The 18,093-nt window shown below is 40.0% G+C and overlaps 1 protein-coding gene across 5 annotated transcripts in view; it reads left to right on the forward strand.

The window, feature by feature from the left end:
- Positions 1 to 18,093, forward strand: part of ABCC4 (ATP binding cassette subfamily C member 4) — a 223,712-nt gene that overhangs the window by 111,393 nt on the left and 94,226 nt on the right. For all 5 annotated transcript variants that reach the window (XM_029209923.1, XM_029209924.1, XM_029209927.1 and 2 more), the window contains exon 19: positions 105 to 251. In XM_029209923.1, coding sequence (XP_029065756.1) covers positions 105 to 251 — 147 coding nt within the window. The remainder of the gene's footprint in view (positions 1 to 104; positions 252 to 18,093) is intronic.

Raw genomic sequence — 18,093 nt, forward strand, 5'->3', positions numbered from 1 at the left:
ATGGAATAACGTATTTACATAATATCTTTATAAGCTGTGTGGCATGGTTTAGCATCCTTGAAGAAAAGGCAGAGATCTTGTGCTGAGTGGTTTCTCTATTTCAGGGTTAACTGTATCTGCCGTCCTTTTTGGCATCGCCAGATCCCTGTTGGTTTTCTACGTCCTTGTTAGTTCTTCACAAACTTTGCACAACCAAATGTTCGAGTCCATTTTGAGAGCTCCAGTACTGTTCTTTGACAGAAACCCAACAGGTAAGTCAGACACCAAGTTTCTCAGTAAATATGTCTTGTTATCGCACTTAGTGCCTGATTACGTTTGATATTTGAGATGCTTGGAAGAAAATCACTGCATGTTGATCCATTTTCTACAAAAAGCTTTGCTGCTATTTTTCGCCTACGAGAGGATATCTGAATGTAGAGGCATATAAGCTTTTATTCCAGTTTATGTGTGTGTGGAAAGATAAGTGTATGCTCACTTTGCAGAATGATTTAGGAACCGATTTGTTGTGTGGCAAATGAAACACCCTACATTTGATGCAAATATATTTAAATATTTTTGGCTAGTTGCTAAAATATTGGCTGTGTTATATTCTGTTAAGGTAGGTTGTCTGCTAGAACCTTCTTATAATGAATCTCTACACGACAGGCTGTGTGTTTCTTTCTTTCATTTCCCATCCGCTTGTGGAATCACAGAGCTCTGGCATGTGCCGTGACTATGAGGTTTACCTAGAATGGTAATGAAAAATTAATTAAAACCCAAGATTAGTGAAATGTAAACATCCTTTTCAATAAAATTAACTGTGTAATTTACATTGGACTTTTGGTGACATGTAAGAGGCTCTGTGGTACCTAGCAGGTGGAGCTTCAGTAGTAAGTTTCTGGATATGAGTGTCCCTGGAGGTTTATCAGCGGTTGCTTCCTCCACCCTCAGGCCTTTGACCTGTCTTGCTCCTGACCTGGGCTCCTATGAAGAGTTAGTTTATCAGCATACATGCCCTCTCTGTTCACTTGGTTCGACTTGTGGTGAGGCCCAGGGTGGCTTTGTTTTTGCAGGCAATGATTGACAGTACCTTTCAAGGCAGGGATGTGGGCTGGAGGGAGGACAGGAGTAGCCTTGGCCTGGCCATCAACTAGCCAGGTGACCAAGGCCAAAGCAGATACATACTGCTGAGCAGGCGAATCTCAAGGCAGGATGTTGTCTGCCTTGCTGTAAACGTATGGACTCTGGAGCCAGCTGCCTGGGTTCAGTTCCGGTGCTAGTTACTAATAGTAACAGTCCGTTAACGTGATATTAATATTTATGTGTTGGTCATTTAATTTCTCTGTGTCTCAGTTTTATCTGTAAAATGGGGGTGCTATTCACACACTCATTAATATAGTGATACTGTTAGAATTAATTAGGTTAATACATTCGTAGCGCTTAGCATACGGTCAGTGCCTAATGAACCTTAGTGACTGTGAATACATGGTATCTGGGAACGTCCCCTCCTGTGAAATGGGAACAGCTGTTGCCCCTCCTGTTTCACAAGACTGTCGTGAGGATTCAGGAAGACTGTGCAGGGCGGCATGTCGTGCAGATTTATTCAGCACATGTTGTTTAGTCCAGGCCCCGTGTGGAGCACAGGACGGTAAACGGCAGAGGCCCGCACAGATCTCGTCTTTTTATGTCATCATAATGCAAAAGTGATTGGAGGATTATGTGCTATTATGGCTGTGAAGTTGCTTCAATTTGTCAGTTAATGTGAAAACTACAGCCATAAAGTTGGGAGCAGTAAGTGGGACTGGATGTCTGTTATCACAGCCTCTGAGTGCTGGTGACCACAGTTAACCAGGCTCTTCATGTTCAAGACCTGTAGGCTTCCTCAGACGCTGGTTTATTTGTTATTCAAGGATTTGGGACCACGTTTAAATCTTTGAGGTCGCTAATCTTAGAGCAGCCAGCACACCAGTGTTAACTTGCCTCCCCCTCCTGTATCTATTAGCAGGACTTCATTCCTTCAAGAAAATAGAAGCCCAAATAAGCACTACAAACATAGGCCTAGTTTGCCCAAAAGGCTTAGGGGCCAAGAATTATTTATTTACTCTTTTAGTGGTAGATGAAAACTTTTTCTAATTAAAAATTTTAAGTGATCGAATTTAATTTTCTGTTGGGATAAAAATTTTGTACTTTTTACAGTTGGAAAAAGTACAGATTCTTACATGGGTAAGAATTATGCCTCTTGGTTGACAATAATATTGATGGTGTGTAACTTAATAATTATATAATATTTTTTAAAATTCCCCTCTACAGTAGAGAGATGGACATGCTTGACTTTTAAGTTGCGTTAAGTACCTGCATTTAATGCATCCAAGTTCCCAGCATAAAGCTGTGGCCCCTGAGTTCCAGAGCATGTTCTCCGGGTAGCGTGGAGTGATCAGGAAGCATATCCTTCCATTGTCAGAGCACACTCTCTGGGAGACCCCAGGGGCGAGTAAGTTTCCTGTGAGTTCAGGATCCTGACAGCCTCCCAGAGTTAGAAAAGGGAGGGAGAGGAAGGACTTTGACCGGTGTGTAGAGTTGGCATGGTGACTGATGGAAGCTGGAAACTCCAGGCAGAGGCCCATCGGATCTGCCCCATCCCCAGCCTGGCTGGGATTTGCAAGCAGTTCGCCAGAGTTCCCTTCTTTATACTTGTCTCCAGTGCCCACTTGTGCCAGTAGATTCTCAGTGACACTGAACTGGATTGTCACTATGCCTTTTTATACATCCATCCCTTGGTGGGAATGTTCCAGATGTCCTGTCTCCCTTCTCGTGCTTCGTCTCAGATCCTCATGAACTTTGTTAGACACTCGGGTGCTCTGCACTTATGCTAAGAACCAGGCCTCCAGGGGAAGTTCCTGAAACACGGGTTGTCCTACCAAAGCCCCAAGTTCACGTACTTGTATTTTAAGAAGGAGGGCAGAGTCAACCTGGCAAGTGTGTGGTTCTTCTGTATAGCATAGTTTCTCTGCCTGCAGTTTAACATTCCAGGAAGCCGATTTTAAAGAGGGTTCCATCCCTCTAAGCTCCAGTGGCTATGTTACTCTCCATTTTGAATCCTTGTATTGGGTGCATGAAGTTTACTTAGTTTGTTTATATAATTCGCTACCTTATTGCCTACTGGTCTTTCATAATCTGTTCCTTAGAATGGCAAAAGCAATGTTTCTTTTCTCTTTTCTTCTTACCTTCCCATTATCTCACCGATCTCTCTGCTATGCTTTCTTCCTTTGATGTATATTAGTAATGGTATTGTGTGTGTTTATTGAAGTGCCACACATTTCCAGGGGCCCCGACATTTCTTACACGATTTGATTGCAACTGGATTTGAATAGCATAGTGCCTTTGCAGATGTGGGCTGTGTCCCTGTGCTGTTTGCTGCGTCCACCTCTTCCTAGCCAATCTTTGTCTTTTATCACCGAAGCTGCGTTTCACTTGTATCAGATCTTCATACACAGGTAACGAAAATCTCAGGTCAACAGTAAATCAGTTAGAAATTTAGAGATCATTACTATTTTGAATCCAAATTGTGTTTCCGTTGAACAGGCAGAAGTTGTTTTATTTTCTACATCTGGCACAAGAGGGCAGCATGATCTACATTATTTCAGAGGTATAATGTAAGGGGCACGTTATTGCAAAATCTGCTTTTTTTGTATTAAAGATTTCTTGGAAATTCCATTTTTATGTCTTGAATCTTTGTATTTTGTAGTATTGATACAGAATTTTAAAAACACTGTTGTGGTTTATTATGTGTGAAACAGTAAACCCTTGTTGTCCTGAAATATCTAGCATTTCAAACAAGGTATTTAGATCTCTTTTTTTTTTTTAATAACAAGTTTGGTTGTTTTTTGGGGGGGGGGCTGCGCAGGGCGGCATGCAGGATCTTAGTTCCCCTACCAGGGATCGAACCTGCCCTCCTAGCAGTGGAAGCACGGAGTCTTAACCACTGGACTGCCAGGGATTTCTTAGTTTATGTGTTGTACCCTAGTAACTGGAATAGACTGCTGCCGGCTTCTTTTTTTTATTTTTTGGCTGCTTTGGTTGCTGCGCGCCGGCTTTCTTTAGTTGCGGCGAGCAGGGGCTATTCTTAGTCGTGGTGCGCAGGCTTCTCGTTGCGGTGGCTTCTCCTGTTGCGGAACATGAGCTCCAAGTGAGCCGGCTTCAGTAGTTGTGGCACGCCGGCTCTAGAGCGCAGGCTCAGTAGTTGTGGTGCACGGGCTTAGCTGCTCCGTGGCAGGTGGGATGGGATCTTCCCGGACCAGGGATCGAACCCGCGTTGCCTGCATTGGCAGGTGGATTCTTAACCAGTGCACCACCCGGGAAGCCCCGCTGCTGACGTCTTGACTGGATATATTTTAATTCCTGAAGGGTAGAATATGGTCAGTTGTAGGACCTGAGTCAAGCATGAGTTTTGTAAGAAACATGACCACACAGTTTCTTCCATTTTCATCCATGCCATCAGAGTCAGCAGAAATATTTTATTCTTATCAAGTGTCTAGAATTTCACCCTTTGTTTTGGAGAAAAGATGAGAAGATAGTTGTCCTGCTTTTTCATGCCTAATCCTTGTGACAAAACACTTGGCTGAGTGCTTGGAGTGTAATGGATTCCGGATAAATAATTGTTTATTTTCTGTCAGTTTGTTAATTTGGCTCTAAGAAACTGTGCCACCGGCGTTGCTAGATGTTGTATTTCTTCTTTTACGGAAACGCGAAGTTAATTGGATTGTGGCCAGTATGTTCATTTCACGCGACTTATTTTTCTGCAGTGTGCGCACACGTGTTAGTTCACTTATTTATGCATTCAGTGTAAAAAGAAAGGTACAAATGTAGATCTTTAGTTTTTCTTTACAGATCAAGTTAAGTTAGAGCTAACGCATTATCAAAAGAGAAAAAGTACTAATTTCTTTTGTTCTTTTTATTCTTCTGGTAGCACTACAGTTTAAGAGAAGACATATTCTTTTGTCTTCTGTAATCAGAACTCTAGAATTGCCCTAAGGATTAATATTTCCAACTTGACTGAGTGCGAAAGGAGGCTCTGCAGATTTCACGCATGTAAAATACCCCGAATTAGGATGTGCATTCATGTAGGAATTGAGGGTTGGAGCGAGGAGGAGGGTAGTGGAGGTTTGAACTATTGCCGTTTCTTTAACCTGGAAAGGGAGTCCTTAGCCTCCACTACAAGTTGCTAATGAACTTGTGAAGAAGTGAAAAGTGATTTGAAAGCAACGTGGTGAGCTTTTTGTACTACCAGAATAACCCTCTTGCTCTAGTATTTATAATATCGGTTGTCAACAGACCACTGCCTTGCTAGAAAAAAGAGTCATCCGTAGGGAAGAATAATAATCGCAGGGATACCTGTCTGTTTATTCAGTTCAAATGACCACTGAGGTTAGTGCTAAATGCATATTTTTAACAAGTATAATATTTCAGGACTGTCAAAATTGCCTTGATGATAATAGGCCTGTTAAATTATAGCTCTATAAGTTAGGAGGTAAGATGGCTTTGCTTAGCACACAGTAATCTATGCCTGTTCACACAAGTGATTCTGCTGAGCAGGCAGCATGTTAGAACAAGAAATACTGGTCCTGAAACCTCTGATTTATGGTAGGTGTTGTTTTGACACAGCATCATTCAGACGATTTACAAGGCAAGGCTTCGTGTTAAAATATTTCACCGGCGTCATCATTCGTCACCGACATAAATATTCAGCAGTGATGCTGGAAAATTGGTAATACGCCCATTCATGCCAAATCACTTGCTATGTTTCCTTTCAAGTGAGATCTGTTGTGGAGATGGTTAAAAGAAACTATGATTTTTCTTCCTTGAGAGCAGATGAGCTGTAAGTAATTGAGAATCAGAATAACAACTATCCTGACAGCTTTCATGTACTCATCTTGCCTAGGTTGCTTTTAATTCTGGCTTAAGTCCTACAGCCTCTCCTCCCCCCCCCCCCCCCCCCCGCCTTTGTTTTTCTTCCCTTTCTTTGCTTAGTGCACATTGTAGAGAACATATTTATATGTACATTAGTTAAAGAGGCTTTTTGTGTTCAAAGGAAGAAGTTAGTCATCATCTGAAAAGCTTTGTTGCAAAACTAAAACACACATTTCCCCTTTCATTTTTCCTTGTTAAAAATAACAAATGCAAGTGACTATAATGGGAATAACACAAAAGATTTCATCAATCATAATGATTCTCAATGGCCACATAAATATTACTTTTTCAGGTTTCAATTAAACAGCTAATAGTTTGAAGTAGGTGTGGTAATTAAATCCTGTTGGGTTGTGACATATTAAAAATAATGTTTTTCACATAACAATGGTTATATGTACTTAAAGTCTTATCAGGGTGATATTAAGTCACATTTTATGGGTGTTGTGTGTTTACTGCTAATAGTATCATAGAAGCCTTTGTTACGAGTTTAAATAGTTACATATATTTGATTACCATTGTTATTTTGTCAGTAATCTCTATAAAGGTGATTATTATAGCACTTGTCTACACCTGGTAAATATTGCAACATTTTGGTGTACATTTTAAATCTATTAGAATGTTCTGATTACTCTTTATCCATTTTTTTTTCTCTGTTAATAATCATACATGGAAATACGGACAATTTAGTAACAGAGAAAGCACTGTCGTTCTCCAATAAAATGCTAAAAAGATATGATTTGAGAAGCTTGTACCTTGTTCAATGTGCTAATGGTACTGTCTCCGGAAATTGTTAAGGATGACATTTTACTTGATTGCATTTAAAACTTTTCCGATATCATAGGATATAGAAGTTCTCCACTTCATTTTAATATGTGTTGTCTCAACCTTCAGCTTAATTGGAGCCAGGCAGTCTTTGGTACCCAGGACTTCACTGCTGTATTCCAGTTTCTGGTCTTAGTGTGCTCAGTAATTTGGCATTATTTTATGGGATGTATGAATTATAGTACAGTTATCCCTTGGTATCCTCGGGTGGTTTGTTACAGGACCCCTGTAGATACCAAAGTCTGAGTAAGCTCAATGTCCCTAATACAACCTATGCGCATCCTCCCATATACTTTAAATCCCTGCTAGATTACTTATACTTTTACTTATATAAGTAAATTCAAGTTTTGCTTTTTGGAGCTTTCTGGGATTTTTTTCAAATATTTTTGATCCATGGTTGGTTGAATCCAAGGATGTGGAACCCATGGATGGGAAGGCCCAAGTGTAAGTATAATTCAAATACTGTTATTTAACAACACCTGCCTCCCCAGACACACACACACACACACACACACTATTACTTCAACCTTGTAGCTGTTTGTGACAGTCAGAAAATACATCAAAGTAGTTTTATGACACAGTTCATTGCTTTTGTACAGCTATTTCAAGAGAAACTGGAATAGTTCTTCGAGGTCGGATTCAACAACAATAAACATTAAGTATATCAATTTCCTGGATTGAAAATTCCATATGGTTTTGCTTTACGGCCAAGTCTTTCCCCTCAAAGATTTGATTTCAAAGCTCTCCTATGACACCATGGGGCGAAGTTTGATTTTCATTTTCTAACTGGAGCCTTCATCTTCTGTTACCATTTCTTCCCTGCCTCCCCTTTATTTTAAACATTATTATTATTTTGCCATGAAGAGAATGGAAAAAAATCCAAATATTAATAACATTGAGCCAGCAATGTTTTATTTCACGTAAAGCTATGTTTTAGTTAATTAATTAATTTATTTTAAAAATATTTATTTATTTGGCTGCGCCGGTCTTAGTTGCGGCGTGTGGGATCTTCTTTGCCGTGTGCGGGATCTTCGTTGAGGCGTGTGAGCTCTTAGGCCTCTTAGTTGTGGCATGTCGGGTCTAGTTCCCTGACCAGGGATCGAACCCGGGCCCCCCTGCATTGGGAGCCTGGAGTCTTAGCCCCTGGACCGCCAGGGAAGTCCCCATAAAGTTATGTTTTTAATCTCTATAGTACTTTTCACAAGTACAAGTAAATTATAATTTAGGTAATTACGTATTGACTGCCTGTCTCCTCTGTTAGCCTTGTGCTCTCTGCCCTCCTAGAGTATATCTGTGGTGTTGCTGTGAAAGCCTCCAAATCAGGATTGGGCAACTGTAGCTGCTTAGTAAGTATTTGTTGACTGGATAGAAGAAAGGGTGTTCAGGAGTGTATTTGAATCTCTCCATGCCATGATCTCGAAGAACAATGGAAGTTTACAGTCTTGAAAGAACACTTGGTGTTTATATTACATTGAATTCTTCCTTATAGTTTATTTTCAAAAGTAGAATTTGTAATAGATTACTTATGGTGGACTTTGGTTTTGGTATTTGATGGCATGAAGAAAAAAACCACCCATATTGGTTCTTTGGAAGCTGCGGCTCATAGAACCAGACTATGCAAGGTTCCAAGTTCTCCTAATGCCATTCAGTCACGGAAATGAAACTGTCGAACACCTAATACGTTTCCCTGTGGTTTAGTTGTGCATTGAAGACGAATCTTGGCACTTAAGAGGGTTAAATATTTGATACCTGGTAGTTTTACCTTATAAACTACAGTCCCTTAAGAAGTAAAGAGGGGGAATTCAACCATTTTAAAATGTCAGTAGACATTAGTAAACTGGTATTAGACAGGGAGCTCAGATGTAGGTGGAGATGTTGCAGCGTTCCTGCTCCGCTAGAACAGAGCTTTGGAAGAACTGTCACTTCACTTTTAACTGGGGCTTTTTTACTCATCAAAATGACCATTTATTGGTCATTTACTGGTTGTCAGTTGTGGTCCCAAGCATTGGAGCAAAAAGTCCCGTCTTCAAGGCGTTTGCAAATTAAAAAAATTGCCGACAGTGGATTATTTATTGTTATTTTTTTAATCTAGTGTTAATATTCTACAATTCCATATAGAAAAGATACAGATTCAGAGGCCTGTGGGCTCTTAGTTGTAGCATGTGGGATCGTAGTTCCCCGATCAGGGATCGAACCCATGCCCCCCTGCATTGGGAGCATGGAGTCTTAACCACTGGACTGCCAGGGGAGTCCTCTCTGGGCTTTTTAGAAGTGTGTTAACAAATGCTTTGACAGTAGGTAGAACATAAGCAATGACATTTTCTCCATAAGTAATGTTATCATGAAATCAACTATGATCTGTTGAGTGTTCTTTTCATTCTTGGTAACCACGATTATTCTGTGAAAAATTTCCCCCTCATATAGATAGAAAGTCCGTCTGACAAGCTTCAAAGTGCACTTTGAGTGGAAGTTTATTAAAATACTGTGGTTAAATGGAAAGATGTCATGAAATCAAGTTCTCTGTTCTGGAAATATTTTCCTTTCATTTCTTTTTTGCATCTGCATTTTAATAGATTGTATCACACGGGGAAATGTTTCAACCTCTTGAACACCTGGAAAGTCTATTTTAGACTTGTTATGTGTTTAAGAGTCTTTATCCAGACATTATTCCAAATACAGTCATGCTCCTCATGATGGGGACTCCTGCCTCTGGGTCTGCTGCTGGGAGAAGGCAGTGCCACCGAGCAGCGTGTCGTTAACACGTCAGGAGAAACCAGAGTATCTGCCCTGGTTGATTTTCAGCCCAAGTTCCTGATTTTGGGATGTTTAAGTCAATAATTAGTTAATGATTTCTCTCTGAACTTCAAGTGGATGTTTCTAGAAGTGATTTTTTTTTTTTTTTTTTTTTTGCGATACGCGGGGCTCTCACTGTTGTGGCCTCTCCCGTTGTGGAGCACAGGCTCCGGACGCGCAGGCTCAGTGGCCATGGCTCACGGGCGCAGCCGCTCCGCGGCATGTGGGATCCTCCCGGACCGGGGCACGAACCCACGTCCCCCGCATCGGCAGGCGGACTCTCAACCACTGCGCCACCAGGGAAGCCCTGGAAGTGTTCTTTTGACTCAGTGACTGATCTTATTCTTTACGCTGCTTGAGGCATATAATGAAAATGTATAGAGACTTTTGAGGGTGTGGTAAGAAAAACAAAGCTTCCACCTCTTTCTGTTCTACACAAAGATATTTGAACAGATACCACAGTGCATGTGGATTTGTCCTTAAACATATTTTCTTACATAAATAATTCTGTTTATCTAGGTCAGTAGCAGTGCTTTGAGATGTAGTCAAGATCATGGATTAATTTTTTTCATTACCTTCACATATTTAAACATAGAATAAGAAGAAATGGTTGCTTTCTTACATGTAGTCATTATTTTTAGAATTTTTTTTATCTTTTCTGTTGGTGTCAGACTGGCCTGGGCTCATAAAATGTATTTCCTTTGGTGGAACTATAAATTTATTATTTTTCCTTTTTGGAAAATAAAGTGGCAATAATATCTTAAAATTATATCTCATGGTAATATAAATCTTAACTATATTTTCCTCTTAGCATAGAAATGAAAAGGTTGTCAAATATGGCTTAATGAGTTCCACCGATGGGTGATACTGTAGACAGAAATATTTTTTATTGGTGCCAAGTTTTAAATGTTAGTCTTGACATAATCCTGTAAATAGGAGGAAAATAAACACGTATTTCAAGATGATGAGTAATCAGTGTTTCTAGAAAATTGTTCTTCCTTGACTTCAAGATTAAATAAATAGTTGTTGACATAAATAGCCGTACTAATACAAGGCAGCACCTGTGTAACCCAGACAGTCAGTGGTTTAGCCTTCAATCAGATAAGCTGCTGTGTTTGTAAACAAATTGTCAAGTCTTTAGACCAGGTGAGTATATTTCAGTCATACGTTAGGGAATTTTAAAACTTGAATGAAGGAGGTTTAATTCCCCTTGATATCCAATTTTTTAACCACTCACATCTCCTTTCACAAAGTAGACACTATAAGAGTTTCATGCTTAATTGACCTGGCCTTCAGGTGTTTCGTCTCTTAGTTCTTGTTATAACCAAGTTGACAACTTTTTAACGGTAAGATTAAGGTTTGAAATTTTAGGTAACACAATGAGTACCTTATAGGTTTTGGATAAACATTGAGTATTTTAAAAAATATACCTCATCTTTTCTCTCCCCCTAATTCTTGTGTCCATTTTTTATTTGATATCAGATAAGAGAACTTTGATTGTCATCAGTAGACATTTTAAAGCTATTAATGGAAATGGAGTTGGGATGTAGGTGGAGATACTGCGATGTCTTAGATCTGCTAGAACAGAGCTTTGGAAGAGCTGTGCCAGTCACTTCACTGGCACAATCAAGACCCTCTTGATTGAAGCACAGTTATCTTAAGCAGCATTGATGTGGGGGGGGGGGTGGTGCTGGTGGGGGGGGTGCTGGTGGTGGTGTGTGTGTGTGTGTGTGTTCGTGAATGAGAGAGACTTCTTTTGAGTTAGATTGTCACACCAGAACAAGATTCGTATTATTAGAGTCTATTAAAGAGATGTAAAATTTAAGATTTGAATATTAACCAGACAGTAAAGTGATCTTTGACTTTACCAACACCAAACTGAATGGTTTTCCTTTATTTTGCAATAGTGGTTTTGACTACTGTAATTTGGTATCCACGGTGCCCAGTGGTAAAGAGAACAGACTTTGGAATCAACCTGCCTGAATGTGAATCCAGCTTGGCCAGCGGCAGATAGACCTTTGTCCAGTCATTTAAACCATCTGCCTCAGCTTTATCTTTACAATGGGGATGATTGTATAATAATAGCACCAATGTTGTTTTATGTGCGTGAGAATTATTTTATGTAAAGCAGTGCCCAAGAAATAACTGACATTGCTTGAATTTTGACTAAGTGACATCATGAAATTTTAGCGATTTTTCTTTTTGTCTTTTTTTACCCCTACAAAATCCAGAGGAATATGTTAATTTTGATAAAATGGTGGGAAAGGATGTGTGTATTTTCCCAGATGCAAGGAAAAATATGTAAATGATCAAGACTAACAACCTACAAAGCAAAATCAACGGCATGTTTTTTGTTTGTTTGCTTGTTTTGTTTTTGTTTTCATCGGGGCTTAGCTTCATTCCCGAGTTCATTTTAATTTGGTTTCACAGCGGGAGCTCAGTTTTGCATGTAAGTACCAAACATCTGGTCTGTTTTGTTTGTTTGAAAATGATACGGCTGAAGTTTATTACAGAAGTCTATTGTGTAATTAAGTAAAGACAGTTTGAAATTTTATAATATAACTTCTATTTAAATGGAACGTTGTAATTATTCCAGGGAACGGCTATACTTCTTAGGAGCAGCAGGAACTTACTATTTTTTAAAGAAAACGCTGTAACTGGTCAAAATGTATTCACCTTTTCCAAAAAGCATGAAAAATGGCAAATTTCACAAGTGAAAGTTAAAGTTGACCTAAGGCAGTTTTAGATTGTCCAGGCTTCAAATTTTATTCATGGGATGTTTTTAGAGAGATTTCGTGGTTTGTTCACTCAGGTTAATTCCAGGCAGTTTTCCTGCATTTCTGTCAGATGGACATTCTGATACTTCAAAACTTCTTCTTGTGCAAAATAATGGTTAAAGCAGCTTGGGATGAAAATGAGATTCCCTGTTAGTTGTTATAAACCGTAGATTACATTTTTAATGCAGTTAAAGGCATACCAAATGCAACAGAACAAATACAGTTTTCCTATAAATATTTCTCAATTAGCATTAATAAACTAACCATGTAAATGCCATAACTTACTGGCTGGGTAAACTGGCACTGAGGTCCCTGAAGAATACATCATTTTGGGTGGAGAGACCTAAGTGAAGACTGAGAGAGCACTTAACTTGGTTAACACCTACCTGCCTGCCAGGTGGCTGTATTAGTTAGGCAGGGAGCCCCTACCTCGTCCCAAGTCTTGGCATTCAACCTCAGTTATGTTTGAGAGGCCTTAAGCTCTGAAATTCAATGATGTTATCATCCTGCAGAACTGGCTTAGAAATAATTTGATGAAGAAGAAAACCAAAAATAGGTTGTAAGGACTTAGAGGATTTCTGTGATAGTAGTTTCCGCACACGGTATAATGTTTCAGAGATCTGCTGCACGACAGGTTTCGTCTGTTGGCAGTTATAATGTAGTTCCCTATCATTGAACATCAGCCTGAAGTATGATAAATTTGGACTACTGCCCTATGTCTTGTCATTTCAGAGCAACGTTGTAAATGTATTTGACAATTTAAACTTGTTAAAATACCGTCTCTTCCATTGCTTCATTGCATCTTTAATACCATCGAAGCACAAGAAATTTTTTTGCAGTCTCTTCTGCCTCTGTCAGATGCATGGTCTTCTTTACCTTCTTGCCGAATCCTCTACTTACTGTCCCCATTGGGTTTTATTTGTAAACCATAGAGATATGATGCCTAGAATTGAAAATAATGACCCAGTTTGCCCCAAATCATTAATCGTCATACCGATTATATAACTCAACGTTGAAGAAGCATCTGCGTACGCCATTGTGCTGGGAATTTTGCATAAGGTAACCAGATACTGTATTCTGCAATCTCCATGGCCATTTTCTAAAGGTCCGGCACCCATTCCTACATATTATATTTCATTATACAATAATGGCAGCTCTTCAGGTGGAGGTGAAGTTATGTTTAGCATAGTATTTCCTATGAAATGAATGTGGACATTGTATGAATCAGAAATTGTTTCAGAAGTTTCCATGACCTGGACAGTCTGCACGAAACAGGTATTTCAGTGTGTATGAAATGAATGGATGTGTGTATCTGAGTGTGTGTATATGAATTCTTTGATCTTCATCTTCCTCATTTTGTTTATCCAGCTTTTATGTGAGCTCCTTGCTTTTATCAATTTTCAGAAGGATTTAGCATTTGAAAATGAATTAGTTCCAGAATGGGGATCGGAGATGGATCTTTCGTCTACAAGGAAGATTACTGTTTCTGAAAACTAGATGATCATTTTTGCCTGTTCTCGTGGCCCTATTTTTTTAAGAGACTTTTACTAGTGCCTTGTCATGACTTTTAAAAAAGGTATATTTGTGGTACAACATTGTATAAGTTTAAAGTGTACAACATATTGATTTGGTGTATTTATATTGCAGTATGATTGATATTGTGTTAGCTGACTAACACCTATGGCATCATATAATTATAATTGATTCTCATGTTGGGAATGATTAATATCTAGTCTCTTAGCAAATTGAATATCTATAGTACAGTTTTGTTGTCTGTCATCGCTGTACTGTGTTTTAGGTCTCCAGGGCTTATTTATCTATTAATTGCAAATATAGACCTTTAAACATCTCATTTTACTGTCTGGTTGTATGAGTTTGATTTTTTTTTTTTTTTTTTTTAGATTTCATATATAAGAGATATCATACAGTATTTGTCTTTCCCTGTCTGACTTATCTCACTTCGCACAATTTCCTCAAAGTCCATCCATGTTTTTGCAAAAAGAAAAAAGAATTTTCTTTTCTCCCATGGCTGAATAGTATTTCACTGTGTGTGTATGTATCTATGTATTTATATCTGTACACATAACATCTTCTTTGTCCATTCATCTGTTGATAGACTCTTCGGTTGTTTCTGTATCTCGGTTATTGTGAACAACGCTGCAGTAAAAACAGGAGTGCATGTATCTATTCTAAATCCTATTCCATTTCTGTCTTGACTTTCAGAATAAAATTTTTGTAATTTTATAACTGATCATAAGTTAGGAAAATGTTAGATCTGAAATTTATATTATTTGATGTTATAAGAAAATATGTGGGATCTTGGTTTCATAGTGAGCTCTTCTTTGGCATTTAAGTCACTCTTGGGAGTGAAAACAGCAAAGCACGCGTGTGAGCCTTTTTTTCCCTAACTTAAGTGGGGAGGAGTCAGAGAGTAAGAGAGTTAGTTCTCAGATCCTGTCATATTAGAAATGCCGTTAAGCATCCCACGATGTCTTTAATAATTTGCATAAAGAGAAAACTACCCTTAAGTAGGCTATTTTGGAAATGTAGTTTAATGTTTAATAGGGTTCATGTTGACTTTAAATGGGAGAATATTATGGTTAGAGGACTCGGAGTGGACAGAATGGAGATCTGAGAAGGTTCCTATTGGGGGAACCACAGCAAAACCACTCCCTGTATTATAGGAACCCCACCCAGCTCTTCGGTAGATCTCAAGATGTGGCGGTGCTATAGAAGACTGGGTAAGTTCTCGCATTGGTTTAGTTTAGATAAACCCTGTTACTAACCAGGAGCTTAGAGTTGATAATGATGGCAGCCTGGAGCCATAGATGAATCAATCCAGGTGAAATCCCACTTAAAACCACCTTTTCTCTTTCTTTTATTCAGGCTTTGGTACCTAGTTCGTTTTTCACTCCCCTACCCCATGCCCCTACTCCCCAAATTTATGGTGACTGGAAAGAGAAGATTCTTCAGTTGTCTATTTTACTGTCTGTGTCATGATTTTTTTTGTAGTGACGTTAGTGTTTTGCTTTCTTACTTGTTTGTCTGATATAGAAGTAAAAAAATATATTTGGAAAGCTGCAGGAAAATCGTGCCTAGAATATCTTATTGTTTAGTCTATAAGGCCCAATATTTTACAGTGAGACAGTTTTATTTCTGCTCATTCAACTTTTGCTTATTCGCCTTATCCCAATTAGTATAAGGATAGGATCTAATCCTAATTTTAGCCATGTTTTTGTTTTTTGTTGTAAACTTAGGTGTATAACCTGGAAGTATCACTGTTTTTCTTGGTTCCTGGGAAAACCTGTTTCTAGTGTCATTTAAGTTTTGATAGAAATGCAGAAGTAGGGTTTCTGAACCGTTGCGGGCTTGGCCGGCTCCCTGGATGGTGATTGGACCAGCTTCTCCTTTGTTGGGCTAAAGTAACCCAGCGTCATGGTCCTGCTCCTGCTCCCCAGTTGTCCATCCTCCCCCCACGTGCCTCACTTCTCAGGTTCTTTTCAAATATTGGCTGAAACATATTAAGGTTTATTTATCAAAAGTGTCATTAATCCCCGGGCGCGTGACACCCACCCCCACCCCCACCCCCACCCCTGCCCAGTATAATGTGTAATTTAGTGAAAGATTGCGTATGGGGCTTTCTGTTCATGTGATAGCCTGTGTTCTCTCTCTTCACACTGCGCTTCAGAGCAGTATTAAGTTCTTGGATTTTTGAAACTTTTTGTTTCCTTTGTTGAGGGCACAGGTTAGGCAAAAATAATTGGCTGATAAAGACTGCATCTGGACAAAAACAGAAACAAATGAGACCTAGGTGAAAAGTGAATTGACCTAAGAAATCCAAGGATAAGGAATAATGTGTTTTGATCGGAGAGAAGTGAAACGTTGTCTTGGACTCTCTTCTCCATGCACATTTTGATACATTTCATGGCATTTGCAGGCGAGAACCATTCAGCCTTGGGCCTCCTTGCAGCCTCCACGTTGTAACGTCTTGGTGAATTAAAGCTCTCTTACTTCTTTCTGATGAAAATATTAGCAGTTTCAGAATTGTGCCTAGTGGATCTATTCGGCTCTGAGGAAACCTTTCAGTAATGGGACTTTTCATCTGAGGCCTGTGAGCCCATGACTGTCCCAAGAGATTGGGGTCTTGCAGTGATTTTGCTTCATTACGAGCCTACACCAACATTATTTAATGCAACCGAGTTTCAAATGCTGCTAAGGAACACGGTTAAGGTCGTGGTCTTAAAGGACTTTTATGTCCTGCAGAAGCCTGATTTTCGCCTAATATGTAGAACAGCTTGTGCAGTATATAGCTCTTGGGAGGTGAATATTTGTTCGTGTAGGTTACAGTCGCCAACATACCCTGAGAGTGGTGGGAATGTCAGGCAGAATATGTATTTTGAGGAAAAAGAAGAACTAGTATGCAAAAATTAGTCATGGAAATCCATAAATACCAGGCCAAGAATATTCCTGCAGATGTGTCCGTTGGGTTTTACTAGGAATGATGGACAGATACATTTTCAGATTTTCCTAATAGAGAATTTTCTTAAAAGTTCAGCAAAATTATGTCTTCATAGGTTTTAAACCCTTTCCCCTTTACATAGAGATTTCTCCTTTCCTCAGTTGCTAGAGTTTTCTGTTGAAAGAATGCACGAGAAGCCTTTTATTCTATGGATTTCTTTTTAACTGTCCCTTAAGAAATACATACCAATTCTCGAGACTAGTACCCTGGTGCAGTCTCTGGTAGCCTGGATTACCGAGATGGTTTGCTGTTCGTATTGTTTGCTTGTGCAACGAGAAATCAGGTTTTAACACCTGATGAATACCTGCAAATTCTTTGTTGAATCAGTATCTTGTCCTTAGACTAGCTTTGTTGCCTTTCCTTTGAGGCTGTGGAGTATCCGTAGGCTGCCCTCCCCTCTGAGGGAGACAAGAGAATGGAGACACCCCCTTCCCACAGTTGAGGAAATGCAGAGCCTGTGGGTGTATGCACCCTGCGTGTTGGTGAGAGTGCACTGGGCTGACTTCACGGGTGAGGAGAGGCTTTGAAGAAGGAGAGCCTGAGGCGAGGCTGCGGAAGCAGAACCGTTCTGAGTGGAATCAGGAGAGGGGGGAGCGGGGATAGTTGAGGCAGCACAGAATCCAGTTTTGCTGGTGGGTAGTAGAACGGCTCAGAGTGAACGCTAGAGGCCAGGAGACCAGCGTGGAGTTGACAAAGTTTCCCACGTGGGTTGTTGCCAGCTTCGTGCCGGGGGATGCTGTGGCGTTTACGGAGGCACATGGTCATGTAGATGTGATTAACCGCTCAGACGTTTGGCGCCAAAATATTCCCCTTTTAGAACAGCTCCCGAGATGGCGGGTTGTGCCGGTGTGAACCGAGTGGGGAATCACAGTTGAATAAAACACGGGCTCCTTAGATATCTTGAGGCTGCAAAGAGGGAACTTAGAATGACAAGCAAGATGAGATCTTATTTTCTTTGTTGAGTTTGGAGGATTTCCGTAGATCCCGCCTTCCTTGAGGTGGAGGCAGACAGAAGTCATATACACGTGCACGTTGTTTCTGGGAGCACAGGGCCTCATTCAGCATGGGCGGCTAGGGTGCGCCCAGGCCGGGGGTCGTGGTTCCTGGCGCTGGGGGAGGTCTCCCTCCCCGCCCCCGCCCCCGTCCCCGTCATGCTTTTGTCACAGGGCCAAGTTTCTGTCTGTGTTGTAGCTGCCACAGGAAGAAGCTGGAACATTCCTCTTGTTTTGAATTAGA

Source organism: Monodon monoceros, unplaced genomic scaffold (assembly GCF_005190385.1).
Source record: "Monodon monoceros isolate NGI ecotype Baffin Bay Population unplaced genomic scaffold, NGI_Narwhal_1 Super_Scaffold_8, whole genome shotgun sequence".
Classification (NCBI taxonomy): Eukaryota; Metazoa; Chordata; class Mammalia; order Artiodactyla; family Monodontidae; genus Monodon; species Monodon monoceros.